This window comes from Arachis ipaensis, chromosome B10 (assembly GCF_000816755.2).
Source record: "Arachis ipaensis cultivar K30076 chromosome B10, Araip1.1, whole genome shotgun sequence".
Classification (NCBI taxonomy): Eukaryota; Viridiplantae; Streptophyta; class Magnoliopsida; order Fabales; family Fabaceae; genus Arachis; species Arachis ipaensis.
Genome location: NC_029794.2, coordinates 117,151,342 through 117,170,361, shown reverse-complemented (window position 1 = coordinate 117,170,361; position 19,020 = coordinate 117,151,342). Strand labels below are relative to the sequence as shown.

Genomic DNA, 19,020 nt, shown 5'->3' with positions numbered 1-19,020 from the left:
CAGCAATAGCGTAAGCGTCTCGGTTCCATCAGTGAACTTGCAGAGGTGCACCCTTGCACCATGGACCCGCACGGGTCTGCAAGCAGTTCACTTTGAACTGATCGATTTTTACTAGGTTTGACCCTCAATGACCGATTCACCCAATTTCTAGAATGATGAATATAAGCACAATTAGGATTCCGGAAGAGTTATACATTTGTATATTGATAAGACCATTCACTATTTCTTGAAGTTCGATCTGTCCCCCAGATGAACCATAGAGCCAAGAGAAACCATGAACCAGATTAAAAAAACTTGCCCCATCCATGAGTAAATATTTCGTAGTAGCCTCATCATATCTAGGTCTGGTCCTGACAGAAAATCGAACAGAACAGACTGTTGATTTTTTGTCAAACTGGCCGGTTCAATCCAATCATCGACGATCAACAACCTTACTAAGTTAGCATTGATGTTTCTTCTATTGTGATGATCACGATTGTATAGATTGGTTGGAACTTTTTTCTCGTAGTAACAAAGATATGGATATCGTATTAACTAACAACAGCACTTCAAAAGGATTTATAAAACACCCCTAAAATGCAACTTCAGTCCAAAACAAGAGTCACAAAAGCACATACAACCCTAGCAGAGTAAAATTATTACAACGCTAAAACAATCTGTCGGCGAGGATTATGCCTTGGCTTTCGAAGTCTGAAGGGACTGAATTCTCTGTTGCAATTTTAGTATCTACAACAAGATGGCAAATGAAGAAAAATATGCAATCAATCATTATTTAGAATCCATATAACATCAAGTGAGCAATAACAAATCAATCCAAGCATGTTCACACACAAATAAAACACAATTTATTGTCCGTCCTCTTAAGTAGCAATGAATGATCACATCCAGAAAATAATCCTCAAGCATTATTCATTTTAGTTTATTTCTCACTAAGCCTCCCAATTCAAAGTAACAGGGTTGGAACTCCCACTGGATAAGGTGGATGAATCACCAAATATTATTTTGTTAACTACTAGAATCTCTTATTCTTTTCGCAAAAGATCATTTTACATATAATAAATAATTGAAATTTTTATCATTCCTTATAAAAGAACGGGAATAGTCATGTAAGAGAGTAATCCCTGAATAATAAAACAATATCAGACACACTAGTCTCGGAACTCTGAGGACTGAGAAATTTAAACTACCAATACAGTGTTTAAAAGTGTTGGTTACACAAGTCCTTGAGACAAAACATTGTTATTTTGAAATACTATTTCAGAGTTTCTAAGTTCTCAACAACTAATGTAGTTGTTGCTGTATTAATCAAGGGCAATTTTAAGGGGTTTAAATAAATGTAACTTTATGATCTTGAGATGGAGGCTACGCAACTTATCTGAGTTAAGTATCACAATCCAAGTGCAATAAAAGAAACCATAAGGAAGATGAAACTAGAACTACACAAATAAGCATGGAAGAGCTAGTACAAACCGCATCTTTCTTGCTATTCTGCTTCTCTTCCAAATCTTGAACAGTTGCATCGAGACGCTTCCTGTCAAGCAGAGACCATTTAACACTTATATTTCACAAAAGTAATGTTATAAAATGCCTAACTTAGATAACCCAATCGAAATATTTACAAAGTGAAAATGATGAAGAAAACACGCGGCAAGCCATAAACAATAAAGCAGCATCACAAATGAAGTTGATGGAGGAAGCAGAGAGAATAGATATTGGCAGATATCAGATATGGCAGGCTTTGGTATCGATAAACTTTTACAACAAAATTTCACCACTTACTCTCGCTCAGCTAAATAAAATAATAAATTGAACAGCATTTCAAAGAATTCTTGTTTCACTTCCGAACTTGCTAAAAGTGATAAATGGTGTTTACATGGAAAATTTTCAGTTTAGCAATAGAATTATACATCGGTTGGACACCATATTTTGGATATCTTTGATCGATGAGTGAATTTGCACAGACACATATCTGGTATGGTAGTTGTTGTACATTGGTATTTAGTTGCCCAACATTTTGGTTTCCACTTTCCAGTTTTCACAATCAAATGCTATTGGCAGATATCAACCAATAACTGCAATGTATTGTTGATACGAGTTAGTTATACAACTAAGTTGATTATGTAACTAGCTAGTGAGTTCCTTAAATAATAAACTTGATGGATAGCTAACTTGTATCTCCAAATACAATTAACAAACGCTATAAAAACACAGTCCAATCCAATCTTTTTATTGCAACGCAAACAATAGGAATAGACATGAGAAAAAATTAAAGAGAGAAGAATCTTACAATTCAGCAGTGATGTATTCGATTCTCTTGCGGACATTGGAGTTGGCCTCAGCCAAATCTTGCTTAACCAGCACTGGACCAATCAGCTTGTAAACATTTGCATTTTCGTTCAATAAATCCAATTCCTTAATTAACAAAACAAACAAACATAAAGTTAGAAAAGAAATGAAAAATATAGTATCTGAGGTAATTGGGAATAGGAATGGATTAGGGATAGGTTATACCTTAAGGACCAATTCGTTCTCTCCAAGTTGGACAGTGTACTTCTTTCTAACTTGGTGATTCTTTGCAATATCTGAAATTGGAAGAATATTAATATATCAAAAACCAAAGAGACGGGGATACAAAGGAATAACGAATGAATACCCTTTTGAAGCTTGGAGAGATCATTGGTTTTGTTCTCTAATTCGCGTTGAAGATCTCGCACCGCACTGCTCAACGAACTCATTCTCAACTCTCTAGTATTTCAAAATTAAAATATTTGGTCATAAGAACTAACATAACAAACAATTACATTTCTCATGGAGGCAGAGACTAGTGCATTGTTTTTTTATTACTATCAAGGGTTTTCTGACCTGGATGGAGGAGGTGGCAGATGACGGCAAGCAACGCTGTAATAGAGATATCAACAGAGCTCGGAGAGATGGCGTGAGATCTTGACGGCGACAAGAAGGTCAGAGAGATTCAGGTATGCCTTAAGGCTTCAGGCAGGTGCAGTATGAAGAAGTACAAGAAAACATAGTTATCAGAAACCGGTAATTGACCAGGTCATACGACTGGGTTCTCGGATCACTGGTTCAACCAGTGGGTTACTAATTTACTCGGTTGACTCGGTCATAATTAAATAAAAATATAAAATTATAAAAATAAAATTAAAATCAAAAGTTAAAACTTCAAATATATGTCTTCATAAATATATTAATAACAATCAAATATCAATTTTTAGACGTAACAAATGATGCAAAAAAAATAAAATAAACTAGTCAATAGTACAAAATACTTTCTCAATTTAAAGAACAAGAAAAAACAAAAGGTAACACAATCAGTAAATCAAATTCAAGAGGTGATCTAAAAGTCGATATCTATATCTTCATAAATCAAGTTTGAAGCTTGACCAACATTTCCTTCATTTTGATTTGCATCTATATCTACATTTGTGTATCTTTCACAAATCAATACCAAAAATAATTCATAATAATACAAACAGAAAGTGTGGGACAACAATTTAACTAAACAATTGCAGAGAGCATAAACATCATTTCAACAATAAATTCAACTATAGTTACGGCCGAGGGACCAGATGCGGTTCTGTTACGGCCTGGCCCAGAGTCCCTGCGGGTCGACCCGACCCGGACGCCACCCGAACCGGACACATGCCCCGCAACGACCCGGACACGCGTCCAGGACAGCTCATGCACAGCTATGGGATAACCTCCCTGGAAACATGGACCTGTCCTCATCGGGCCCACCTCTGACAAATATATAAAGGGGAGGCTTGCTCTCCTCCAAAGGTACGTCACATACTTTATCACCCTATCCGCCTGCACACCTTACTGACAAGAGCGTCTGAGTGTCTTTGCAGGTGGCACCCCCCTCTCACGCGAAGTACTCGGGACCTCGCATACCGCTGACTGGTAGTCTGTGACTTGACGAGCCCCTACCATCCTCCTGGATCATAACCCGAACCGTTCAGCAACCGATCTACCGAACATTGGCGCCGTCTGTGGGGACTCGTCCATGGACTTCGTGCTACTCGAAACGGAGGCGAGCCGCGAGGCCGTACCTGGAGGCGACGCCGCCGGGACGGGAACCCAACAACATCCGAGATCCCCCTCTGAGGGACGCAACCCAGGCGCACGAGAGACGCCCCTTCGGGGGGACTGGCGACAAACACGCCAGGATAATGCAAGAGCTACGCCATAGAATGCAAGACTTAGAGCGCCGGTTAGCAGACAGAGAACGCGACCAGCGCACCCCAGAACAGAGTCACTCCCGTTCTCGCTCTAAGAGCCGCTCCCGGCGCACGCCTAGCCCCCAGGGCGAGTCAGAAAGCACTAGAGAGAGAGGACGCGCGAGAAGGCGTCATGACCCCGTCATTTACGCCAGGCGCGAAGGGCGGCGTACCACGAACTGAGGGGACGAAGACGCCCGTCGGGAGAACAACGAAGGGAGAACGAACACCCGGGGACACGTGATAATAGGGGCCACCCCATTCCACCGCTCCATACTCGAGGTCCGGCTGCCAAAGCATTTTGACAAGTCGACGGACATGAGGTACGATGGAACGCAGGACCCCCTGGAGCATCTAACGGCCTTCAAGGCCAGGATGAACTTAGAAGGAGTAGGAGATGAGGTAAGATGTCGCACTTTCCCGGTCACTCTGGCGGGGCCTGCAATACGGTGGTTCAATAACCTCCCGCAGGGCTTGGTGACCCAATTCTCCGACATCAGCCATGCCTTCCTGGCTCAATTCACAACCAGGATCGCAAAAGCCAAGCACCCGATCAATCTGCTAGGGGTGACCCAAAGAGCCGGGGAGCCGACCCGAAAATACTTGGACCGTTTCAACGATGAGTGCTTGAAAATTGACGGTTTGACGGACTCAGTGGCGAGTTTATGCTTGACGAATGGGCTCCTGAATGAGGACTTCAGGAAGCACCTTACTACAAAGCCAGTCTGGACAATGCAGGAGATCCAGTGCGTGGCTAAGGAGTATATCAACGACGAGGAAGTAAGCCGGGTCGTGGCTGCCAATAAACGGCAGCCCGCCTACAACCAAGCCCGGCACTACGAAGGCAGAGAGAAACCAAGGGAACACGCCAGGGACGGTGGCCCAAGCAAAGCCTCGAAGCCATTCCCCCGAGTCGGAAAATTCACCAATTACACCCCCTCACGGCACCGATCACGGAAGTCTACCAACAGATAGCAGAGAAGGGGATACTGACGAAACCCCGACCTTTGAAGGGCAGGACGGAGGGAGACAAGAGCCTCTGGGACTACGAGATACCGATCTGGCGACCCACCAGCACGGTGTAGTAGGATTGGGAGACCACTTCATCAAGCCGGTTGGAATCATCTCGCTCCCGACCTCCGTGGGGCAAGGGCAAAGGCGAAGGACTGTGATGGCCGATTTTGTAATCTTACGAGATTCCACAGCTTACAACATTATCTTGGGGAGGAAAACCATCAACGACCTGGGGGCTGCCATTAGTACGAAGCTGCTCGTGATGAAGTTTGTTGCTGATGACGGATCCGTAGGATCCATTAGAGGAGACTTGGAAACGGCGGTCGCCTGCGACCACGCCAGCCTCTCTCTCAGGAAAAAATCCAAAGAAGCTTCAGGAGTTTTCCTCGCCGACCTGGACGCCAGGATAGAAGATAAGCCCAGACCTGAGCCAGAAGGGGATTTGGAAAAATTCAGGGTTGGTGATGGGGACGAGAAGTTCACGTTTATAAATAGAAACCTTCCCCATGAATTAAAGGAGCCTCTGATGGAGATGATCAGAGCCAATGCCGACCTCTTCGCTTGGACGCTAGCCGACATGCCAGGGATAGATCCCCAGCTCATGTCACTCCATCTGGCCGTCAAACCAGAAGCCAGGCCAGTGGCCCAGAGGAAGAGAAAGATGTCACAAGAAAGGGCAGAGAAGGTGGCCAGGAAGGCGGCCAGCCTCTTTGAAGCAAGGTTCATCCGAGAATTGGACTACTCGACCTGGCTGTCGAACGTAGTTTTGGTGAAGAAACACAATGGGAGGTGGAGAATGTGTGTAGACTACTCTGATCTCAATAAGTCATGTCCTAAGGACTGCTACCCCCTGCCCAACATTGACGCACTCGTCGACGCAGCGGCGGGGTACCGGTATCTGAGCTTCAGGGACGCCTATTCTGGGTATAACCAGATACCGATGCACCGACCCGACGAGGAAAAAACGGCGTTCATAACGCCAGGAGGGACCTATTGCTACAAAGTAATGCCATTTGGTCTGAAAAATGCTGGCGCCACATACCAGAGATTGATGAACAAGATATTCAGTGAGCTTATAGGCAAGACAGTGGAAGTCTACGTGGACGACATCCTCGCAAAAACCACACGACCAGACGATCTCCTGAGCGACCTGGGAGGCGTATTTGCATCCCTCCAGCAACACGGCATGAGGCTTAACCCGCTCAAATGTGCCTTTGCCATGGAGGCCGAAAAGTTCCTGGGATTCATGATCACCCAAAGAGGAGTAGAAGCCAACCCCGAGAAGTGCCAAGCGATTCTCTAGATGAAGAGCCCGGGTTGTATCAAAGATGTCCAATGATTGGCGGGGAGACTGACTCCTCGGCGCATCGGTAGCAAAAGCCCTACCCTTCTTCAATCTGATGAAAAAGGGAATAGCATTCGAATGGACCCCGGCGTGCGAGGAGGCATTCAACCACTTCAAGGAGATCCTAGCAGCCCCTCCGGTGCTCGGGAAGCCCAGGGCCGGAGAACCACTCTACCTCTACCTGGCAGTAACAGAGGAAGCGCTTGCAGCGGTGCTTGTAAAAGAAGAAGGGAAAGCTCAGCAGCCGGTCTACTTTGTGAGTAGGGCTCTACAAGGAGCCGAGCTGAGGTACAGCAAACTGGAAAAACTGGCGTTGACACTCCTAACTTCCTCCCGAAGGTTAAGGCAATACTTCCAGGGTCACCGTATAGTCGTGAGGACGGACCAGGCAATTCGCCAAGTACTCCAAAAACCTGATTTGGCTGGTAGGATGATGACCTGGGCCATCGAGCTCTCCCAGTATGACTTGCAGTATGAGCCCCGGCACGTAATCAAGGCCCAGGCAATGGCAGACTTTTTGGTTGAGGTCACGGGTGATCCCCCCGAGGAAATGGGCACACGGTGGAGGCTCCACGTGGACGGGGCCTCCAACCAAACGTCCGGGGGAGCCGGGGTCATCTTAGAAAGCCCGGCAGGAGTCATCTACGAGCAATCGACCAAGTTCGAGTTCCCTGTATCGAACAATCAGGCGGAATATGAAGCTTTCCTAAGCGGACTAATACTAGCTCGGGAAGTCGGGGCAACGAAGGTCGAAGTATGCAGTGACTCACAGGTCGTCACCTCGCAAGTAAACGGAAGCTACCAAGCCTGGGACCCCCTCCTGCAAAAATACTTGGAAAAGGTTAAAGAAATGACAAGTCAGTTCCAAGAGGTCACGGTCCAACACGTCCCAAGAGAAAGGAACACACGGGCGGACCTCCTGTCCAAACTAGCGAGCACGAAGCCAGGAGCGGGTAACCGGTCTCTCATCCAGGGCATGGTGAAGGAGCCAACGGTCGCCCTCCATCTGACGGAGTCAAGCCCCTCGTGGTTGGACCCCATCATAAACTTTCTGGAATTCGGCAAATTGCTTGACGATGAGAAGGCGGCCAAAACATTGAGAAGGGAGGCGGCCAGATATACAATCATACAAAGGCAACTGTTCAGAAAGGGGCTCAGCCAGCCCCTATTGAAGTGCTTGCACCCCGACCAGACGGACTACGTACTTAGAGAAGTCCACGAAGGATGTTGCGGCCACCATATCGGGGGCAAAGCTCATCCGAGCTGGATACTACTGGCCATCAATGATGAAGGACTCCAGGGAATTCGTTAGAAAGTGCGTAAAATGTCAACAAAACGCCAACTTCCACAAGGCGCCGGCCTCCGAGTTGAGCCTTCCAACGACTATACGACCTTTCGCTCAATGGGGAATCGACCTTCTAGGACCCTTCCCGGTTGGCCCAGGACAGGTCAAATACCTCATAGTGGCCATCGATTACTACACCAAATGGATAGAGGCTGAGCCGTTGGCCAGCATATCTTCCTCTAATTGCAGGAAGTTCATGTGGAGACAGGTGATAACACGGTTCGGCATCCCAGAGGTCGTCATCTCGGATAATGGAACACAATTCACTGACAAGAAATTCACGGAGTTCCTCACCGGCCTAGGGGTAAAGCAAAAATTTTCCTCAGTGGAACACCCCCAGACAAACGGACAAGTGGAGTCCGCAAACAAGGTCATCTTACTCAGCCTCAAGAAACGCCTAGACAACAAGAAAGGTGCATGGGCCGACGAGCTCGCTTCGGTCCTATGGTCCTACCGAACGACCGAGCAAAGCGCTACGGGGGAGACCCCTTTCCGCCTAACGTACGGGGTCGACGCCGTGATACCCGTCGAAATCGGTGAACCGAGCCCGCGGCTACTGCTCACAGGTGTGGACGAAGCGGTAGAAAAGGACCTGGTAGAGGAGACACGGGAGATGGCCCATTTGTCAGAAACAGCGTTGAAGCAAAGAATAGCCCTACGATACAACGCTAAAGTCCTCAGGAGGGATTTTGGGGAAAGAGACCTCGTTCTGCGACGCAACGACGTCGGTCTGCCGACCCCCGAGGAAGGAAAGCTGGCGGCAAATTGGGAAGGTCCCTACAGAATTAGAGAAGTGCTTGGCAAGGGTGCCTACAAGCTCGAGAGACTTGACGGCAAAGAAATTCCTAGAACATGGAATGCAGGTAACCTGAGAAGGTTCTACTCCTGACATGGGTAAGCCGATCAGTAGGCCTAACGGACTTATGCATGCTTGTTCTGTTCACATGTTAATTTTTAATCACTTTCTAGCTATTTACTCTTATTGAATACTCACCATATTAACAAGCTTGCCTAGCTGACAATTAATTCTCACTTGTCAAAATATTCTCCTACTTATCTGTTACTTCCCAATACGTGCTTCACACAATTGCGTCCTAAAACGGCAGCCCGGGACTGATCACCCCGAGAGCCAGGCGGACCATTGCCATAATTAACACGGCGACAACACGACCAAACCGGTCCGAATCGTTACCAACGTAAAAACGACAAACGGGTACAAGCAATAAGCCCACCACAAAAAAGGCGGTAACAAAAATAATACGACGAGCAAGGCGAAAGATAGTAACGGCCACTCGGCCAAACGGCTAACCTAACATAAATGTTACGGAGTATCAAATTACAAAACACGTAACAAACGTTCAACAAATCCACATCAAAATGTTTAAAGTTATAAGAAGTCACTTCCTGGGCATGTCGACAATCTTGCCGTCTTGGATCATTTTGAAGACCCCAATAGCCGAGGTGTCAAAGTCTGGTGCCACGATCTTCACCTGAGCCTTCAGAGCGTCCTCAGTCATAGAAATCGCATTCTTCCCTTGCTCTTTGGTCGCTTTCAGCTTCTTCCTAAGCCCCTCGACCTCGACCCTATCGGCTTTAGCCGACGACACAGCTTGGTCCCGCTCCTTTTCCAAGGCTACCACACGCCCCTGGGCGGTGTTCAGCTGGCTCTCCAAGGTCATCTCTCGCTCAGCTAAACGGGCCACCGTCTCGTCAGAAGCCTTTAACTTCTCCTCGGCAGATGTCGTCTTTTCCTCGGATGCCCTGAGCTTCTCCCCCATCTCAGACAACTGACTCTGAAGCAGCTCAACCTGCGCCTTGAAGTCATTGTTTGCTTTGACAGAAGACTCGAGCTTCCTCCAGAGGGCCTGTATTCTCGACAACTCGAACTCAGCCTTTCGAGCTATCACGGCCCCCCGGAGCAAAGTCCGGTACATCCATCTCGCCTGCCCGGCTAGGTCGGTCCCGTGGAAATGCTCCTCTATCCCAGGGATCAGCTGCGAGTCAATAAAAGTTGTGGCATCGAAATTCCTCTCCATGATGGTAAGAGCCCCCTCCGGGCTCGAAGACGCCCTCCGCCTCTTAGGGGTGTGAATGAGTTCCACATCGTTATCTACCTGAGGAGCAGAGGGCGAATGCCCGCCAACGATGACCTCGGGAGGGGGAGAAACTTGCGCCCCCTCTGGGTTCACACCGGACATATCGGTATCCTGGGGAGGGGGCTCAGTCTGGTCCTCCTTCTCCCCAGAAGGTCCAACCGACTTCCCGGCATCTTTCTCCTCAGCTTTCTCGTCGTCACTTTCTGAAAAGAAGGTCTTCATCAGGTTCTCGAGACCCGTCACCGTAGCAGACATTTCCACTGCAACAAACAAACACATCAGCCGTTAGATCGTGTAAAGCAAACAATAATAAACAACACAAAAATAGAAAACAAGACGACTCACGGATATAGCTCCTGGCTGCCTCCCGTTCACCCATAAGGAGATGAGGATTTACAGGGTTCTTTTCAAAAATAGCAAATAGCACATCGGCTATTTGCTTATCTACCGAGGACATCCTCTTATATGTCACCTTAATAAAAGAATTTGACCCCGCCCCAAAGCTCCAGTAAGTGGGGATGAGGCGCTCCCCCTTCAAGGATAATCAAAAGGGATGGCGACCTCTAACGGGACGGACTTTGAAAAACTTATCTTTAAACCCATGGTAGGAGTCTTCGAACAGACCAAATATTCTCCTACCCTGGGCTGACCGGAAAGAAAGGAACCCTTTCCTCGCCTTCCCTTGTTTGGAAGGGTTGGTAAGGTTGAAGAAGAAAAGGAAGACATCCACCGACACCGGCAGCTCGAGATACTCGCAAACCATCTCAAAACAGCGGATGGAAGCCCAACTGTTCGGATGGAGCTGTGACGGAGACACGGATATCCGATTCAAGAGCGACATCTGGAATTCGAAAAATGGAATGCGAACCCCAACCTGGGTGAACATGGATTTATAAAACCAAATCCAGTCGGCAATTTGGGGAGAATGAAGATTGACCTCGTACAGCTGCTCATGGGGGGCAGGCACGAAGGTCTCATAATTGGCCTCTTCGTCTGTTCCCCCGCACAAGTACCCGGCCTGCCGGAACTCCGTCAACTCCGCCAGATCCATCTGGTTTGGCGAATCCTTTACATCTGAGGTTACCCAAGCGTACGGATCATAGCTCGCCGCGGAAGGGGAAGCCCGGGAGATGACACGAGGCATACCTACAGCGGGGTATCATTCCGTTAGTCTACGAGATCGGGAGCCCGGAAAATACCCAGAAGCTATAATTCGTCCTACTGAACAGTTAAAATCAAGCATGAACCAAGCAACCCACCTAAAAATCTACCCTGGAATGGTACCCCTGCCCTAATACTCTACCTATCATCAGAAAGCCATGTAGCAACATAGCAGCAAAAATGGCGAAGCAAACACATACAACAAGCATGCAAGAACAAAACAGAAAAGAGAAGGATTCTAGAAATACCTGAATTAGTCGAAGAAACTTGAAAGTGGTTGGAGAAGCACAAAGACGCTCGAACAAGTGGTTGAAGAGGCACAAAAACGCTTGAAGCGGAGGAAATTTGGATATCAGGGAGAAAAGAAAATGGGAATAGCAAAAGTAGAAACAAAAGAAATAAGAAACTGTTTAAAAACCGCTGCACGAAGCGCGAAAAGGCCAGGGGTAAAATGGTCTTTGCACGTAGGATTTTAGTGACCCATTATGAGCATTCAATGCTCAGCGCGAAGAACGAAGTGACGAAACGGTCGCCTTGGCAACCAAGAGACACGCGCGCAGGGGGCACGTCATTCCCACGAACAACCGATCCGACGACAACACATAAACGAGGAAATCACGCGCCCTCGATGTCTCCCACAAACATCACCCGAACCGGACACATGCCCCGCAACGACCCGGACACGCGTCCAGGACAGCTCATGCACAGCTATGGGATAACCTCCCTGGAAACATGGGCCTGTCCTCATCGGGCCCACCTCTGACAGATATATAAAGGGGAGGCTTGCTCTCCTCCAAAGGTACGTCACATACTTTATCACCCTATCCGCCTGCACACCTTACTGACAAGAGCGTCTGAGTGTCTTTGCAGGTGGCACCCCCCTCTCACGCGAAGTACTCGGGACCTCGCATACCGCTAACTTGTAGTATGTGACTTGACGAGCCCCTACCATCCTCCTAGATCATAACCCGAACCGTTCAGCAACCGATCTACTGAACAGGTTCTGTCTGCTTCTGCCGCCGTCGAAGCGAGCGCAGGGAAGGGAGGGCTTGAGCTGACGAGAGTTTGACAGACCGGAGACGAGAGGTGAGAGACCGGAGATGAGACGAGCTGACGAGAGCTTGAGCTCGTGGGAGGGAGTGACGAAAAACTGATAAAAGGAGTCGAGAGAGGAGATAGCGTTGGGGGCTGGGGTGATCTTCAGCAATTAGGGCTTCAGAGAGGGAAAGGGGGAAAAAGTGGGCACCTGAAAGGCTGAAACGACCCCGTTTCAGTATTGAAAAATAAATAAATAAATAAATACGACCTGGACTGGATTAAATTAACCGGCCGGGTTACCAGATTTAATAAAAATCTGTCAGGTCAAATCGAATTTTACTGGGTCTATAATACACAGCCGATTTAACGAGTAACTCGGTTTGGTTAGGTGACCGGATTTTTAGTCAAACCAGTCGAATCGAGCCGAATTTGATAACAATGCAAAAAAATGTGGAACAGGAGTGGAGCGTAAACCTATCCGGCTAACCTTCATTTCCTCTCTCAATCGGACTGGGTCAACTGAGTCATAAGTCATGACATTCATAAAAATAATCAATTTATCAATTTGGATTGGTTAAGTATTTACATTCTATATCAATGTCGCATAACTATTAAGGAAAAAGATGAGGGAGAGAGAGAGAGAGAGAGAGAGAGAGAGAGAGAGAGAAGAGCGTGGGTGGGAAACACAGAGAGGAGTAAACATAGAACACAAGACAGAGATCCAAGGATTTGGAATCGAGAAGAATACCGAAGGCTTGAGAGAGAGTCTTTCTCAATCTTCGTGGATAACCTTCCTGAAGACATATCGAAGAGAGAACTGTTTCAACTGTTCAACTGGACGGGACGTATAAATGATATATATTTATCACGAAAACAAAAAAGTGATCAATATATATATATATATATATATTTGCGTTCATACGTTACACGACGAAAGGAGGAACATTGAAGGCTATAAGGGAAATGAATCGATTAAGGTTGAGAGGGAAAGTGGTTTTTGTGGGGGGAAGCAAAGTACAGGAGAATGTCGGGTACAAATGAGATGAAGCTAACTCAGAGAAAAGCAGATGTTCAAAACACTACTGGCCGACCACAACGCAAGGAGGTTCAGGTAGAGACGCGGATGAATACAATAGAACAAAGAAAAGAGAAAAATACCTAGATCCACATGGAAACAGATGGACAAAAAAGGTGGAAGTAGCTGTGGCAAAGAAAAATTTGGACTGGTTACAAAGAAGCCTCGTGGGAGGGACAACAAGTGCTATGAATTTTAACTCGCTAAAAGATCAGATTGCGAAAAAGTTACTCAAGTACGAGAATTGGGCGCATACAAAGCTTTACTGACCTTTGATAGTGTGTTAAGCGCTGAAGAGACATACACTTTTAAAATGAATAGCCTTCTACAATTTTTTCGTAGTGTGTGGAGATGGGAAGAATCGGAAGGAAGTAAAACTAGAAGAGTGTGGTTAAAATGCTTTGGAGTGCCACTGCATGCCTAGTCCGTGGAAACGTTCAAAACCATACGAAGTCAATGGGGTGAAGTAGTTGGGTGCGATGCGATGACGGAATCATGCAATCACTTTAGTGTTGGACGAGTGCAAATTGATACCTGTATTATGGAAGTAATAAACGAATGGATTCATATCACAATAGGCATCAGCGGATTCGATGTATTGGTGAAAGAGGTGGGGGCGCGAAACATATGGAATAGATTGTAAGTTGGATAATAATGATGATGGTGATACAAGCTGCGACCAACGAAGGACAAGTGCTGCGTGTAACTCTACAGGTGCGACTGTCAGATCGGCGGAGCGAACAACTCTTCCGGAATGCGTAGACCAGGCGACAGAACCGCTAACGGTGGTGACGCGGGATGGTGAAGAAGCAAAGGACAGGATGGTAATTCCAGAAAGTATTTTGAACGAGTGGATTAATGAAAATTTAAAACAGAATCATCTTAATTTTGTAACATACAAATCAAATAATGATGATAATGAAGGGAGTGCTGATTTGGTGGGAGAAGCCATTATGAGTAATGAAGAAGATTCAGATAAAACTATATCATGGACTTTGGGCAATTTGAATTGTGGGCTGTAAGGGGAGGCCAAAAAGGGGAGAATAATAAACACTAACATTAGGAGAACAGGGCCCGAAACTGTTAGTACTCCTCATATGGGCTTCACGTTGCTGCCAAGCCCAAGTCATTCAGTTGGAGCAAAGTTGGAGGGCGCTGGATCAGGGCAGCTGGGGGTGGTCATCCGGGTCGGGTGGAGTGCGATCCCCTAAGGGAAAGCCGACCCGGTCATAGCGCAAAAACAATGCGCAATGCGCTTAGAGATGGAGGCGAGGCAGCTTCCCTTGCGGCACGAGCACGGCAAATGGGAGAAGGGCGAGGGCTGATCCGTGGGTGTCATGGCATCGAGGTCCGTGGGGTGGTGGAGAAAGGTGGGTCTGTGATAGAGACATCAATGAATGGCAGATGCGACGGTGCTGGAGGAAGGAAGGCCTTTAGGGAGTGAGGTGGCTAAAAACAATGGGGTTCCGGCGGATGCTGTCGTAGGTAAAAATGGTGGTGTTGGGGAGCATAGTAAGGACGGAAATTTTGGGGATATCGACAGGGAAAATGGTTTAGAAGAGGAGATGAACGCTGTAAGTGAAGCCGAAGATAGAAGCTGGCCAAATAAGGATTTCGAGGTTGATGATGCTGGATATGGACATGGCAGATCGACTGTATGTAGGAGGATATTGGTGCAGGATGGGGAGGAAATCAGAGATACTCAAAGGGGAAAACACGGATATGAAAATGATGAGGAAATTGGTGACGACCAGAGTTCAACCTTGGAGGAGCAAATGCTGGAAAACAGGAGAGCGTGGGAACTCGCAGTGGAATCTGGTGCAGTGTTGTACAACGAAGAAGAAGATATCATGGCTATTTTTCAAGCTCAAAATGAAGAAATTGCTCAGGAAAAAGGCAGGCAAAACAAAAAGCGAAAGCAAGACGTTGCAGACCTAAGAATAAAAATAAGGTGTGTAACAATCTTTTAAAATGATCTTTAGTTCGTGGAATGTTAGGAGATTGAGTGGGGATGGAAAATTAAGAATGATTAAGGACCTAAAGCAAAGATTTATATTGAATATGTTAGGTTTGATTGAGACTAAAAGGCATATAGTGACGAAGTTTCATGTAGCTAGAATTTAGGGGTGTGAGAGTGCTGGGTGGGAATTTGTTGAAGCTGAGGATGCATCTGGTGGATTATTGTTAATATGGGATGAAATGATTTTTAAAATGAGTAATTGTTATAAAGGAGAGAGGTAGTTGTGTGTGGAAGGGGCTATATTAAAGAATAGCTTTAACTGTGCTTTTTTACTAGTTTATGGTGCTCATACTAGAGATGAGAAATTTGTTGTGTGGGAAGAATTGAGCTATACAGCTGGCTTATGCCAGCTTCCTTGTTGTTTCATGGGAGACTTTAATGAGATTGTTCAGGTAGAGGAAAGAAAAGGTGCTGCTAGTTTAACAGTATCTACTGAAGAATTCAAGAATTGGATACAGGATATGCATCTGGTGGACTTACCTCTTAATGACCGGAAGTTTACTTGGTTCAGAGGTCTTTCATGTAGTCGGATTGATAGAGTTCTGCTTAGTCTGGAATGGGTTGAGCAGTTTCCAGAGATTCGCTTGAGATGATGACCAAGGGGTCTGTCAGATCATTGCCCGATGATAATGGAAGATACAAGGTTGAGATGTGGACCAAGACCGTTTCAGAGCCTTGACTCATGGTTTACACACACAGATTTTCTAACAATGGTGAAAGAGTAATGGAGGGGGTTAGGGGAGATACAGTTCACAGATAAATTGAAGGCCTTAACGATTCCACTGGGGAGATGGCACAGAGACAACTTTGGCGACATGGATAAGAATATTATGATGTTGGAGGAAGAGATCAAGAAGATCGATGACATGGTTACCAATGGGGTATATGATGGAACGATGGAGACAAGGAGGAAGGCGTTAGTGACTTGTTGTCAAAAGTGGTATGTGAGGAAAGAATTGCATTGAAAACAGATGCTACGATCCCGTCTCGCGAAGGACATGGACAAAAACACCAGGTACTTCCACAACATAGCTTCAACAAGAAGGAGGAATAACATGATTGATGCATTAGTAATTGATGGAAGGTTAGTAAGAAATCAAGCAAGAATAAAAGTAGCTATCAGAGAGTTTTACAAGAAGTTATATCATCAAGAGGAGTTTCCTTTGGTGGGTTTTCGGGATGGACTGGTAGATAGGATAGCTAAGGAGGACGTTGTGGCTTTAGAAGTGCTACCGTCGGTTGAGGAGATCAGAGGTGCAGTGTGGGATTGTGAATCATTGAGGGCGCCTGTAAGCGATAGGTACAACATGAATTTCATCAAGAAGTGATGGGATGAGGTTGGGGCTGAGTTCACGGCAGCTGTGCAGGGGTTCTTTTAGACTTCTAGGTTACCAACAAATTCTAATATCACATATCACATGGGTTGCATTAGCGCCAAAGTTCATTGGAGCTAAGGAGATTAAGGACCTTCGACCAACTAGTATGATGGGCTGTGTGTATAAGGTGATTTCTAAGGTATTGGTTAGGAGGATGAGATCAGTCATGTCAGGCCTGGTTGGAGAGACCCAGAGTGCATTTGTTAAGGGTCAAAAAATACAAGATGGGGCTCTTATTGCATGTGAAATTGTACACTGGCTTAAAATGAGAAAAAAGAAAGTGGTAATAATTAAACTGGACTTTCAAAAGGCTTACGGCAGGGTCAAGTGGAGCTTTATGGATATTGTTTTACAGAAGATGGGATTTGGGCGAAAGTGGAGGGTGTGGGTTATGGAGTGTATAGACACTACTTCTATGTCGGTGTTGATAAACGGTTCACCAACAAAGCCATTCAATATGGAAAGATGCCTGAGACAAGGTGACCCCCTATCCCTATTCTTGTTTGTACTCGTTGTTAATGTCCTACATAGAATGATTGGAGAGGCAGTTAGAAACGCCTGAATAGCCCCTTTATTTATTGGGAGAGATAATATAGAATTGTCGCATCTTCAGTTTGCCGATGACACTGTGTTGTTCTGTCCGCTGGAGGAGGAGTCTATTAAGAATTACAAGAGACTCTTACGATGCTTCGAGTTGATATCGGGGTTAAGTATCAATTTTGACAAATCCAACCTGATCCCAATCAATTGTGAGCAACAGTGGATTCGAAGTATGTGTAGCTTATTGGGGTGTAAGGAAGCTACTCTTCCAGTCAGATACCTTGGAATTCCTTTAGGAGCTAATCCGAGACTGGTCAAGACGTGGAAGCCAATTATAGACAAAGTGGAAGAGAAGCTCAGCTTGTGAAAATCGAAGATTCTCAACAAAGCGGGGAAGTTGGTGCTCATCAAAGCAATATTAAATAGCCTGCCGGTTTATTATCTGGCTCTACCTACTAGAGGGGGTCCATGGAAGGATATTTGCCAAATACAGATCAAGGAGCAACATATAAGAGAGAAGATGATAATTGGCTTGTCCATAGAGGTTGGTGATGGCAGAAGAACTCGTTTTTGGGAAGATAACTGGCTAAGTTGTGGTTCTCTTAAGGATAGGTTTTCAAGGATCTTCTCAGTTTCAATTCAAAAAGGCTCTGTCATAGGGGTTTGTGGGTTCTGGGATGGGTTAGAGTGGATATAGAACTTCCAATGGAGGTGAGAGCTATTCCAATGGGAGTTGGAACTTGTGAATCAATTACATGAGACTTTGAGGCCGGTCAAACTAGCCTTTGACAAAGAGGATATAGTTATCTAGAATTTTAACAGGCAAGATGTTTTTTCTACTAACTCTTTTGTGCAGGTGTTACAGGAAGAAACGCTTCCGGATGACGTAACAAGCTATAGTTTCACTAAAACTATTTATAAAGGATTGGTCCCTCCAAGAGTAGAGCTGCTTGCCTGGTTTATCTTGATAGGCAGGGTGAATACAAAGGAAAGGCTGTGTCGACTTGGAATTTTTTATCAGAATGATAATTTGTGTGTATTATATAATAAGGATATAGAATATATTCACCACTTGTTTCTTGGCTGTAAATTTACTTGGCAGGTGTGGTGTGCTTGACTATGTGATTTTGGTAGACAATGGTCCTGTCCGGGTACATTAAAGGAATACTTTTAAAGTTGGACAGGTGCTACAATGAGGAAGGAGGAGCGCAAGAAGTGGTTCATCAGCTTTTTCGCAGTTGTTTGGAACGTTTGGTTGGAAATGAACAAAAGGTTGTTTCAGAATACTAAAGTAGGTGCTGAGGAAATCTTCAACAGGTCTCTATGTAATTACAATATGTGTTGTTTTTTTATTTGGTTTTCTATTTCTTTTGCTCCACTTTGATGTTGAGCTTCTTTGGTTTCAAAAAAAAATATTTACATTCTATTTTATACATGCAGCAAAATACCGGAATAACAAAAAAAAAATACATAAATATGAAAATAAATTCACAAATAAGATCAAATTCGTAACAAAATCCCTAGAAAACAAAATTTGCAATTAAACTGTAACAAATGTTTTGGTTAATTCGCTAAACAATCCTCATGAGAAATGAGAATCAGTTTTAATTTAATTGCAAAAATTGACACAATTTATTCTCAATCATTTTCACTTCTGCTAGCAAAAATGCCTGATAAAAAAAATAAAAAATGGTTAAAGTAATGCGCCGACACCGAGTCTGACTGCCACTAATCCCGCGTTACCGTCATCGCTAGTTGGCTATTAACTCCCG

The 19,020-nt window shown here is 45.4% G+C and overlaps 1 protein-coding gene across 1 annotated transcript; it reads right to left on the bottom strand.

Annotated features, from left to right (window-relative positions):
- On the bottom strand, positions 437–3,036 carry LOC107621519 (prefoldin subunit 6). Its single transcript, XM_016323547.2, has 6 exons — positions 2,863–3,036; positions 2,654–2,745; positions 2,512–2,582; positions 2,288–2,412; positions 1,471–1,531; positions 437–726 (listed from the first exon to the last, which is right to left on the bottom strand). The coding sequence occupies exons 2-6, from the start codon at positions 2,733–2,735 to the stop codon at positions 670–672; spliced, it is 396 nt and encodes a 131-aa protein (XP_016179033.1). The 5' UTR covers positions 2,736–2,745; positions 2,863–3,036; the 3' UTR covers positions 437–669.

Coding starts and splice junctions, on each gene's coding strand:
- LOC107621519 (XM_016323547.2), bottom strand. CDS start 2,735: ATGAGTTCGTTGAGCAGTGCGGTGCGAGATCTTCAACGCGAATTAGAG. Junction 2,413..2,511: donor AGAACGAATTGGTCCTTAAG/GTATAACCTATC, acceptor TTGTTAATTAAG/GAATTGGATTTATTGAACGA. Junction 727..1,470: donor AGAATAGCAAGAAAGATGCG/GTTTGTACTAGC, acceptor ATCTTGTTGTAG/ATACTAAAATTGCAACAGAG.